Here is a 12764-nt window from a genome sequence, read left to right on the forward strand (position 1 = left end):
TTCCGTTCTAGATCCAGATCTGTACCGTTAAGTTAAGCTAAGGAGGACCCGACCATAAAATCTTCTCATGTCTTGCAAGCCCTCAAGGAGCAGTCCCTTCTTAATAAAGGCTAGGCGTAGTTAAGATATATATATATTGATTGATTGAAGAAACTATTAGATCTAGTTGTTGATTTGATAAAAAAAGACTTGTTAGATTGTTAAAAGATAAACCGGTTGGATGATATGAATGATTGTGATGATGAGTTGTGTGTGGTGAATGGATGTAACGAGATGTATGTGTGTGGAAAGAAAAATGAATGTGGGTGGTTGTGACACCGAGAACGGGTGTGGTCGTGTGGGGGTGTGTGGATGGGAAATGTAGCGCTGGTAGGATCCAGTCATGCAGAGTCTGGGCATAAGTGACTATTGGACCAGAGGACAGATAATGCTGGGATGACTCTATGAGGCTGTGACCGGCTAGTCACATAGGAGCAACGGACCGTAGCCCGGTTTGGGCGCACGTAGGAAATGCAGCAAAGGGTTCGAGATGGTTCCCCCAGAGGCTTGTGATAGGTCCTAGAGGTCTAGGTTGCTTGTTGCTTGTTGCATGCCAGTTCTTATTAGCTTATAACTGTTTTGATCGTTGCTTGTCCTGATATGAGTTTGTAAGATTCTAGAACTTACCCTAATTGAGTAATTCCAATTACTCATCCCTCTTGTGCGGGTACGGAAGGGGAGGTTGAGGAGTAGGAGTCTGGTGGTGTCATCTTTTGGGATTCGGTTTTCTTTTAAGTTATTTATGAGATGACTATTCCCTCGTATTATTTGGTTTTCATTTAAGTTAAGTTATGTAAGACTATGTTGGCTTTTATGGGATAAAAGAAGTTGAACTGAAATGAATGTAGTTGAGGTTTGAGTTTGGTACAGAGGGACAAGGTCTTTACAATTTGGTATCAGGGCCAATAAAGAAAACAAATATAGCCGAGGTACTCGCACTGAAGTAATTGGAGACGATCGTAAAGTTATACGGAGTACCTGTTAGCATCGTATCTGACCGGGATCCAAAGTTCACCTCGATCTTTTGGCATGCCTTCCAGAAAGCCTTAGGAACAAGGGTACACCTCAGCACGACTTACCACCCCCAGACTGACGGGCAGTCAGAAAGGACTATTCAGACTTTAGAGGATATGTTGTGTGTATGTGTATTGGATTAGGAAGGGAAATGGAGTCAGTATCTACCTTGGTTAGAATTCGGATACAATAATAGCCACCACATGAGTATTGGAATGTCGCCTTATGAAGCGTTGTACGGGAGGCCATGAAAAACACCTTATGTTGGACTGAAGTGGGGGAGAGACGTGACATCGAGCCACAAATGATAAAGGAAACAGCTGAATAGGTAGAATTGCTCAAGGAGAGATTGAAAATGTGGTCTTAGCTTCTTTAGCTTAGATTGGGATCATTACTGCAGAAAGTCCTCATTTTAAAGTATACCACATCATCTATGCAGACAAGCACCAAAGAAGTTGAAATGTTTGATAGAAGATGTGGTATACTTTAAAATGAGGACTTTCCGCCGTAATGATCCAAACCTAAGCTAAAGAAGCTAAGGCCAAGGTATATGGGACCGTTTGTGATAACGAAGAGGGTTGGGGCAGTAGAGTATAACCCTACAATCACAACATGATAATTCTTCGTACTTTAGGCTCACTCACACGATATGATAAATCACTTTTCGATAGGTCAGCCATCATTCGCTACTCTAACTCAAGCACACCTAATTCTGGAATACTCTTTGAATGTGTGCACAAAAAGATAAGTGCACTTTTGTGACATATTTAGTCAAATCAATTCTCTTAAGCCTTTCAACATACACTACCATATATCACAAACTAGGATGTTATAATCACCCTTTCTCACAGAACGAACATCCTCGTTGCACCATATGATTGTCACTAATATTAGTATGAACCTACGTATGACTCCACACTTATCTGGATTAGGCTGTGATACCATTTTTAACGTCCGATCGCCCACGGCTTATACGTGTCCCACGCAAGTTCAGTGGGACCATGGGTCCAACCTCTTGCGACGGACAGTGCATTAAACTTTTAAATGCTCAAAAGACTTGTTTACTGACCTAGCAATCACCACACTATTTTTCCATGCTTTGGCCTCGCTTGCACGATATCGCAAATTTGTTCCCTATATGTCATCTATTTGACTACTTCAGCTCAAGCAAAGATAAGTGCATTTTGGAATTTTGGTGACATAGGTAGTCAAATCAATTCTTTTAATTCAACCATACACTACCATATACCACAAATAAGGATATTAGAATCATCCCCTCTCACAGATTACAACGTCCTTGTTGCTCCCCAAAATTGTACGTAAGCAATGTTAGTGTGAGCCAACATAGGACTCCATACTTGTATGTGTTTGTTCTGATACCACCACTAACAGCTAATAGGCCTCTTATGCCCGTTCACTCGGCATGTGGGACACATTCTGTCTACGGGCGGTGCATTAATATTTTGGATGCTCCAAAGACTTGTTTATTGACCATGTAATCACCACATGATCTATATCGTGATTTGAACTCAATCGCATGATATAGTGAATCACTTTCCGATATGTCACCCATCGGTTTATTATACTCTGGCTCAAGCATGCTTAATTGTGGATAAGTGCACTTTGGTGACATAGGTAGCCAAATCAATTTTGCTAAGCCTTTCAACATACATACAATACACCACAAACCGAGATGTTACAATCACCCACTCTCATATAACGCAATGTCCTTGTTGCGGAACAACATCGTCACCCATGTTAGTGTGTGCCCACGCAAACTCCACACTCGTTTGGGTTTAATAATGTTACCATTTGTAACATCCCAACCGTCGACAACTAATAGGCGTCCCATGCACGATCACTTGGCACGTGGGCCCCACCCTTTGAAATTGGTGGTGCGAGTAAATTTTGAAGGTTTGGAAGACTTATTTATTGACCTTACAATCTCCACATGATTTTTTCGCCTTTGTGATTACTTGTACGATATTACGAATCATTTCTCAATAGGACTTCAGCTTAAAAATGCTTAATATAAAAGGTCTTTCATGTGTAACTTAAAAGATAAGTGTATTTGGATGATATAGATAGCCAATAAATTTTTTGAACTTTTCAAACATACGCTACTATATACCAAAATCTGGGATATATAATCATCCAGAACGTTGGACCCCAAGATTGTCACACGAACCCATGTAAGACTCCATACTCATGTGGATTTGGCGTTGACTGCCACTTATAATGCCATGACCACCGACAATTATTGAGATCCATTTAGTGTGATGAATGGTGCATTAATATATCGAAGGTTCAAAATATTTATTTACTAACCCTACAATTAGCACATATTTTTTTTTTTGCATTTTGATTTTACTCACATCATTGTGAATCATTTTTTAATAGATTATCCATCATTTGACTAATTAACAAGGAATTGACAAGGAATTGCCCGTCGGTTCAGCATCTTTTGTTTGCCGACGATAGCCTGTTCCTGTGCAGAGCTAGGCTGAGTGAGTGCACTGAGTTTCTACGGTGCTTGAAGTTGTATGAAGATTCATCTGGTCAGGTCATTAATTTTCAAAAATCAGCTGTTACCTTTGGTGCTGCAGTAGACCCAGTTATGAAGAGGCTGATACCTGAGCTACTTCACATTGATAATGAGGGCGGTGATGGGAAGTACTTAGGCCTTCCGGAGTGCTTCAGTGGCTCAAAGCAGAAGCTACTTGCGTTTATTGGTGAGAAACTAAACAAGAGATTACGAGGATGGTTTGCCAAAAAGCTTTCCCATGGCGGAAAGGAGGTCCTCCTCAAATCTATTGCTATGGCTCTTCCGGTTTATGCGATGTCATGCTTCAGGTTAACTAAACACCATTGTCAAAAAATTATGAGTGCTATGGCTAGCTTTTGGTGGGATGAAGATGGAGAGAAGAGAAAGATTCATTGGATTGCGTGGAAGAAAATCTGTGTGCCAAAAGACAAAGGAGGATTGGGGTTTCGGGACATAGAGGACTTCAATCAGGCGCTGCTTGCTAAGCAAGCATGGAAATTGTATAATGAACCGAACAGCTTATTGGCGCGAGTCTATAAGGGCCGGTACTATGCATCCTCGACCATTCTTGAGTGCAGTAAAGGATATAGACCTTCTTATGTCTGGAGAAGTATAATTTTTGGCAGGGAATTACTGAGGAAGGGATTGATCAGATCCATAGGTGATGGAAGAGATACACATGTGTGGACTGATAAGTGGATTTTGGATGAAGTTCCTCGAAGACCGGTGAACAAACAACCATGTTTTGATGTCAACCTGAGAGTTTCTGAGCTCATAGGTGAAGATGGGAAATGGAAAATGGAATTACTGCAGCAGCTCTTCCCACCAAATGAGGTGGATCGAATCAAACAGATTGGTGTTGGCAGAGTGAAAGACAGAGAGATATGGGCTTTCAACAAGTCAGGTGACTACACAGTTAAAAGTGGGTGCTGGCTCCTTACAAGCGTAACGTCAAACCGTGGAGACGATCACAGGGTAGAAGATCAGGCGGTAATTGAAATAAAGAAGCTTATTTGGAAGCTACCGACGATACCAAAGATTCGTATGTTTTGGTGGCGGGCGGTGTCTGGGGCTCTAGCTGTTGCAGAACGCCTTACAGCTCATGGTATGCATGTGGAACAAACATGTAAGTTGTGTAATCAAGATGTGGAGACAATACAACACGTTCTCTTCCACTGCAGTAAGGCACAAGAACTTTGGAGAGAGTTCTGTTTACCTCTGGATTATGTCTTTCAAGACGTTTCTTTGATTGAACTCTTTGGTAGCTGGCCAAAGTACTGGTTTCCGCCAACACAAGGTATGATAAAATGCAACCTTCATGCTAGCTGAAGAAGTGATAAACAATTCATAGGAGTAGCTTGGATCACACGAAATCATCGAGGGGATGTGTGTATGCATGCAAGAGACGCACTCGTACCTACCTCGGACAAACTGGCGGCTGAAATGGAGTGTCTATTGTGGGTACTTCGAAGCCTAAGGGATCTGCGAATAGAAGAGGCCAGTATTGGAACTGAATCTCAAAAGCTGATAGATGCAATAAAAACTCCTGCTCGTTGGCCAAGATATAGGTGCTTACTTCGACAGATAGAGACAGTTTGCTTGGAGTTTACTGTTATCGAGTTTGAAGTAGAGTCACGGGAGTCTAATAAGGTGGCAAGAAAGATATCTACAAGTGTTCTCCGTGATGGACGACTACGTTCGTACCTTGCCTTGGGAGGACCGGCGTGGCTTCATGATCTCATCCAGACTGAGGTTATTGGTGAACTTTGAAATCCTTCCCTTAGGATGAGTTAACCTTGACCTTCATTGTCAGTGATGCTTATGTTTTTGATTTGTTTTCTTTAACCAGTTCTACTGGTCTGCCATGTTTGCAAACTTGAGCTAAGTTCTCATGTTCTTTGAGTTAAAGAAAAAGACTAATTAAGCTTAATTTTGATATTCTTTTTTTGATATATAACCGAAAAAATAAATAGGTTATTTAATTATTCAAATTAATTTTTACAAATCTTTCAACATACAACCAAATGGTCAAGATTGTTTCATTTAAAATATGACAACACTTTCTGAAGACTTCGCAAAACAAAATGAATCAAATACCCCCAAATTTGTTCAAATGCTACGCCTTTTCTGCTTTTGTTTTTTAATAATCGTTTCCGTCTTTCTGAGAGAAAAGAGGGTTTACGGGTGCTTTATCTTTTTCTTGTGCCACAGCAAAAGCGAGTTGGTCTTCTTTCTTTTCTTTTTTATTATTCTTTTACCATCTTTGTGGTAGATGTTAGAGTGTCTAATTCCTTGCTCTCTTTCTCCACCACCTTAGTTGCATTGTTCCATTTCTTAGTAGAGAAGAAAAATCCAATCATCAAAAAGCCATAGATTACTTCAGTTAGTTAATTATGTTACAAATGGTTCATTAAGAGGGGGAAAAGCCGTATCATCATGATATTTGTCTCACTTTTTCATGAAACTAACTAACTAAAGACACTTGAGGGTATTAATCCCCTTATTGTCTCTTTAGAATGCCTTGTAACACGTACTTATACATTGTCATATTGTATTTTACTTCATTTGGTATGTAAGAGTTGCATAAAAAGTGTGTTGTCTCCATGTTTCAGGCTTTCAGTGAAGCTCCTAACTAAATTTGGAGGTGAACAAAAATTTTAGAAAAAAGTTTCCACAAGCTTACTACAAAATGAACAACTGAAACCCACTAATCAAAAAGATTTAGAAAAAAATAGTTTATCAGTAAATTTGTTCATAGTACTGGTTTTACCAACAATAATATTTCAAGTTTCGTTAGAATCTCCTAACAAATATACTTTCTCAAAAAAATCTCCTATGAGATATACTGTACTAAGAAAGTGTTTATTTAAAAGCACTTGATGTCTATGTCAGAAAAAGAAATCCTTCATGTAATTAAGTTACTTCAAAGAACTTACAGTGGCCCAAACCAATAAGACAGTAATCGTGTCTGTTTACCATTCAAATTTGAAATGTGAGAAAAAGAAGTTACTTTTACTTTTCCAACGTCGGTCGTTTTAATGGATCTATATATATATTACCCAATTCTAGTCGATAGTTCTCTGTAAGGAAAAGAAGAGAAAAAAAAACTTGAGCATTTAAATACAAAACAGCAAAACAGAGCAAAACAATCCATCCATGGAAGCTTCTGTTTATCGATTTTTCCTACTCTTCTTCTTGTGTTTATATGGTCTTCCTCAAACAAGTAAGTTTATTCACTTTCATATTTGTATACATATAAAGCATCTCTAAAACACGGATACTTTCATATGTATCAAAACACAGAATCTCAGCCATTCATTGGAGTAAACTATGGCCAAACGGCCGACAATCTTCCTCCACCGTCAGCCACCGCAAAGCTCCTGCGGTCCACAACTATCCAAAAAGTCCGTCTTTACGGATCTGACCCCGCGATAATCAAGGCCCTAGCAAACACTGGTATCGAGATCGTCATCGGAACAGGCGATGTACCCGGTTTAGCATCCGACCCCAGTTTCGCTCGGAGCTGGGTGGAAACCAACGTGGTCCCTTATTACCCGGCGAGCAAGATCACTCTCATCGACGTCGGAAACGAGGCAACAACCTTTGGCGACCGCAATTTCATGTTGCAGCTCTTGCCGGCTATGAAAAATGTCCAAAGTGCACTCGAGGCAGCCTCTCTCGGTGGCAAAATTAAGGTATCAACAGTACACACAATGTCGATTCTGAGCCAGTCCGACCCTCCTTCGGCCGGGGTATTTGCTGCCGACCATGCTGATATATTGAAAGGGTTGCTAGAGTTTAATAGGGAGACGGGGTCGCCTTTTGCGGTTAACCCGTACCCGTTTTTCGCTTACCAGAGCGATCCTAGACCCGAGACATTGGCCTTTTGCTTGTTTCAGCCTAATCCTGGCCGTGTTGACGCAAACAGCAAGATCAAGTATATGAATATGTTCGATGCTCAGGTTTTACACCTCTTTACTTGGTTTTGCCTTATTTTTATGTTCTTGTTTAACTAGATCTATGAACAAGAAAGTTAGTGGATTAACACAAAATCCTATTGCATATTAACTGACAAGTCACTTTGACTAGGGCTTAGGTGTCATTAGTAGATGAAGTGTAGAATTAATTCTCTTAATTTGATTTGTTGTTATTATTTAAATTTTTATTTATTTAATTAAAGTTTTAAAAAGGAAACTAATCATAAACTTCGTAATTTAATCTATATTACCATACAAACAATTAAACAATTTAGGATAAAAGAATTAACATAATTTGTTTATAGAAACAATTAAATATCATAGATTACATTATAAAAATTTAAATAAATACATGTGTTATGATAGAAATAATTATATAAACGATTTTAACATATTTATATTAATAGTGGATACAATAAATTATAGATTACAAAAAAATAATTAACCTAAACCTAATAATATTTTGTTATACTCACTATATATATATTTTCTAAAATGTGTCTAATGAATGCAAAACAGTCAAATATACAATTTTTAAAATATTCATTCATTTTTCAGTGACAAATGTTGATTGCATAGTTGAGTTATTACTTTCAAAAATGATTAAAGTATTTATATATTTAAAAACAGAAATATATATAATAAGTCTTTTAAAATAATATTAAAATATTTATTATAAATATAGAATTGAAAAATTGGAACATTATACTAATATGAGACTAAAGTTAATATACTCTATTAATATAATTCTTATAGCCTTCATTATAATAAAATTATATGGTAAATTATTGAAAATAATATTAATCAATGAAAAAGTTTACTATAATATAAATTAAAAAAACGAGAACAATATATTAATACATGACTAGAGTTAAGACTCAATTGATATAGTTTTCATTATAATAAAATTGACATACTTATTTTGTAATAGGAAACAAAAAATACATATATAAAACATCAGTGAAGAATAATAAAACTTGTTTGTTATATTTTTGGGTGTATTCTTTGTTATTTTATATTTTTACGTACTTAATTTTTTATATGTTTGCCGAAATACATGTGTTTTACGAATTACTATAACTGCTAATTAATTATTTGTAACTATTTTACTTCTAAAAAAAATAAAGTGGTAGACAAAATAATGTGAAAATAGAAAGTGTTATAAAATAACATTTTGTTCATTAATCTCTGTTTTTATTAATAAAAAATATGTCATAAAAAAATTTTTCAGAAACTTATAATAAAATTTATAGAATTAACAATATATCTCAATAATCTTCTAAGATTATACAATACCAAAACTTTTGATTTTCAATCTATTTAAAATAAAAAGGTTATTTTTCATAGTTATAGTTATTATTTAAAATTACAAAATTATAAACATAATATATGATTTTCATAACATATTTATACCCGCGAAATCGCGGACAAACCACCTGGTAGTAGTTATTTCATGAAATTTTAGTTGACTTTTCATTTTTTATTTAAGGACTTAGTTTTCTTGGTTAATTTTAAAAAGTTTGGTTAAAGATTAAGGCAAATTTAGTTAAGTCAAATTAATGAAAAGTTAAAACTTAAAAGGTGGTCCGGGAGGAAAAGACCTTGCCAATAATAGAAGAAAGAAAATTGATATCAAACTTTGTAAATGTGGATTCGTATTATTAAGGAAAGAAAAATTAATAGAAATTGTGATTTATAACATATAATAGAAGGAAGATAAAAAAATAATGAATTCGGTTTATGAAGGTTGATGCGGTGTATTCAGCTCTTAGCTCGTTTGGGTTCAAGGACGTAGAGATAGTGGTGGCTGAGACTGGGTGGCCATACAAGGGAGACCCGGACGAGGTTGGTACGACAATTGAGAACGCTAAAGCTTACAATAAAAATCTTATCGCACATTTGAAATCAATGGCCGGAACACCGCTGATGCCTGGGAAAGTGATCGAGACATACTTGTTCGCATTGTACGACGAGAATCTCAAGCCCGGGAAAGGATCTGAACGAGCCTTCGGTTTGTTCAAACCTGATGTAACCATGACTTACGATATCGGTCTCACCAAAACTACCAACCAAGTAAGTTTTCATTAGATAAATGATGCGAGTTATACCGTAACCGGTAGGATAGTCCAACTGGATTTAACCGATTCAAACCAGAACTATTTAAATCAATTACAAAATAGAATAAAAAAGGAAAACCTATTCCGTGATGATTTTCCTATACCAGATGACCCGTATTTTTTTGAACTGAAAATAAAACAAATCATCAAAAACTGTTCTCTGAAAATAATATTTTAAGTGTTTTATGAAAACAGAGTCAACTGAAATTGCATTCCAGTGGTAGTATTCAGCTTTAAAATTAAAAATAAACAAAAACACTAAAAATCCGAACCGAAAACTGGATTAACATCCTAATAACCAACCAGTCACTGGAACAAAAACCCTACTAAAAATTTTACATGAAAGTAAAAGAGAACAACTAAGAAACTGTTATTTACATAAGATTTTATATGATGCTGATATAAGGTTGAGGCAAGTCGACTAAAAGACAGTATGATAACTTTTTATTTAAAATAACTTACCAACAATAAATTGTTTTTGCTACGTCTCTCAGACTTCCATGGCTCCACAGTCGCCAATGCCACGTCTCCCACCAGCTGCAGCCCCGACGAGTCAAACCATACCTGCTCCCCCGCAGATGATCCTCCCTTCACCTACTTCTCCTTCCGACAAAAATTCTGGACAAACCGATGTTCATAATTCTACTCCACGCTCTGCTTCTCTAGCTCACTTATGTTCTTCTCTTTCTGTTCCGTCCATGATGTTGTTTGTTTCGGTTATGTATGCATTGATCATGTAAACATTGTGGAGTATTTTCATCCATTTTTAAGTTGAAGTGTTACATTACTATCTGTCTCTCACTAATTTAACTAAAAATGAATCTACTACGAAGAATAAAAACAGACTAAGTTGGACAAAGAACGTTATCAGTAGAAATAAATATTTTATTATCCACCCGATCCCAACACTATGTTTTAGTCACAGTTGAAGAGACCCGCTGAGACAAAAAAAAGAATGTAGCCCTAGCCGAAAATCCTAAGCATTGCAACTATACCCTATAGTAAGATTGTGGCATTGAACGATAAAAAGAGCTGAGCAATTTCTCTACTTCCAAAACTTGGGAGGTCATACGAACCAGAGCTCCACCGCAATCTTGGACAACAAATGTCTGGTTTGATTCACATGCCCAATGAAGGGCCCATGTTCTGCAGGTAGAAGTTAGAATGATCCAAGGACTGACTGGCTTAAACCGTTAAGTTGAGATTTGGGGTTGGATGATGATAGAAATAGCTGGCCAAAGTTGAAGGTTTGAGTGCAAGTAGAAGAGGAGTTAGATTAATGTCTCTTAGGATCGGATGGGATGAACACATGGTCTGAACAAAGCTAGGATCAGACTTTTAGCAATTCTAAGCTCAGTTAGTCGGTCTTATGCTTGGATCATGCCATAGTAGTACAGTTCGCGAATTACAGAACTGTTCGGACGGCTGTTCAGAAAATACAGAATTTTGAGACAGTATTGGTTGGAATTCAGACAAGTATTGTCAGATTCAGACATGGCATTTTAGCTGGTCGGCTAAACATCGATTGTTGGAAATAAGACAAAACAGTTCAGATTCTCGTCCAAACTAGGATGAGCTGATACAGACAGTGATGGTCAAATTCACACAAGACTGGTCCAATTCAGACATAGTAGTTAGACTTGTTGGCTCCGACAATCATGAGCTCGAGTTTCGCTTAAGTAAAATTGGCGAGAACAATTATAGAGAGAACAAGAGAAAACTCACGCTGGGAAGGCTATTTAGCGTGGGGTGACATTTTACACTTCCTGGCCACAAGGGAAATGAGCACGAAAAGTTTCTTGGTAATTTTCTCGGGCCTAATCAACCCAACTGTTCATCTAGTTATCTTATGTGGGTCCTAAAATCCACACTAGGTACTTGGTAGTTTTTGTATGTAAAAGATTAGGGAAAAAATAACGTGAGCAACGATATCCTCAGAACACAATGATGTAATCAGATTCCGGTTGAAAAAAGTAGACTTTTATTTATGAAGGTTGATTAAATACAATGGTTACAAAGGGATCATGTTTCAATGACTAAGAACTAAGAATAGAGTATCTAGAACGAGAGAGTGGGAGCTTGAGGTCGAGGCCGTGTGTAAGGTGCTAAGTCTATGGGGTTTTTTGAATATCCCTCCCTCTTCTCTCTTCTCCTCTTTTCTTCTTTCTCATCTTTTGTTTCCGTAATCTTCTCTCTTTTTAACGGCTCCGAGATTTTTGGCTTTCGTAACAAGAAGAATATTCATTCGAAGTCGAATCCTTCGTCCTTGTGCGGGCTCTCAGTCTTGCGACCTCGTGATTTTTTCCTGATTGAGTGGACCATGCCTTATCTGAGCGGCTTATCCCGTTGGGATTTGGGCCCAAAAAACTTTCCCCATTCCTCTAGTGATCTTGCTCATTTTTAGGACGATATCGCTTCCAAATCTTATTCAAATCCTACTTCAAGCGCTTAGATAACTATGAATCCTTCATGATCCTATGAAAACTAGATTTTTGTTGATTTTATCCTTCTTCGTCGAATAAAATTCTTCTTTTATTCTTCAAGTGGCTTGGCTTTATAAGCCCTTGATCGTGTTCGTTCCTTTTCACTTCATTCTTCTTATGCTGATTTCAACATCCTACCGATTCTGACTAAGACAAGGACGAGTTCTTGCGATTCCGAGAGGATTTGAAACAGAAGTGGAGCTGTAGGCTCGAAGCGGATCCGCTCTGGGGATGTGAGCGTGCGGTCACGGAAGTTCTGAGGGAAGAAACTCACCTTCCTCGAATATCAGTTGATGATGACAAAGCTAGCGATCGCGACGGGAAGGTCCCGCAGGCTGATGCTCGTACCAAATTGATACACTAAAAATGAATCCTTGCTACTGTCAAGTTAACAGTGGTAATTGTAATATTTGAGATTCAATCCAGAGGACCAGTTTACTCTTTACTCTTATGAGTTCAATAATAAGCTGAGAAAAAAGTGGGGTTTTGAGAATTAATTGTGACGCAAGTAACTAGAATACCTAGATGGTTCAAATTCGATTTAAATGAAGCCGGCTTAGGGTTATTAATCGGGTGTCAATGCAAAACT

General features: G+C 37.4%; 1 protein-coding gene across 1 annotated transcript; it reads left to right on the forward strand.

Annotated features, from left to right (window-relative positions):
- Window positions 1-6680: 6680 nt before the first annotated feature.
- Window positions 6681-10468, forward strand: LOC106336696 (glucan endo-1,3-beta-glucosidase 7). Its single transcript, XM_013775614.1, has 4 exons — window positions 6681-6821; window positions 6902-7560; window positions 9322-9648; window positions 10187-10468. Exons 1-4 carry the CDS (start codon window positions 6755-6757, stop codon window positions 10430-10432), a joined length of 1299 nt encoding a protein of 432 aa, XP_013631068.1. The 5' UTR covers window positions 6681-6754; the 3' UTR covers window positions 10433-10468.
- The last annotated feature ends 2296 nt before the right edge of the window (window positions 10469-12764 follow it).

Source organism: Brassica oleracea, chromosome C4 (assembly GCF_000695525.1).
Source record: "Brassica oleracea var. oleracea cultivar TO1000 chromosome C4, BOL, whole genome shotgun sequence".
In the NCBI taxonomy this organism is placed as follows: Eukaryota; Viridiplantae; Streptophyta; class Magnoliopsida; order Brassicales; family Brassicaceae; genus Brassica; species Brassica oleracea.

Excerpts from the sequence above, each read along its gene's own strand:
- LOC106336696 (XM_013775614.1), top strand. The coding sequence starts at position 6,755 with ATGGAAGCTTCTGTTTATCGATTTTTCCTACTCTTCTTCTTGTGTTTA. Across the intron at positions 7,561-9,321 it reads TGAATATGTTCGATGCTCAG|GTTGATGCGGTGTATTCAGC; the intron begins GTTTTACACCTC and ends CGGTTTATGAAG. Across the intron at positions 9,649-10,186 it reads TCACCAAAACTACCAACCAA|ACTTCCATGGCTCCACAGTC; the intron begins GTAAGTTTTCAT and ends TACGTCTCTCAG.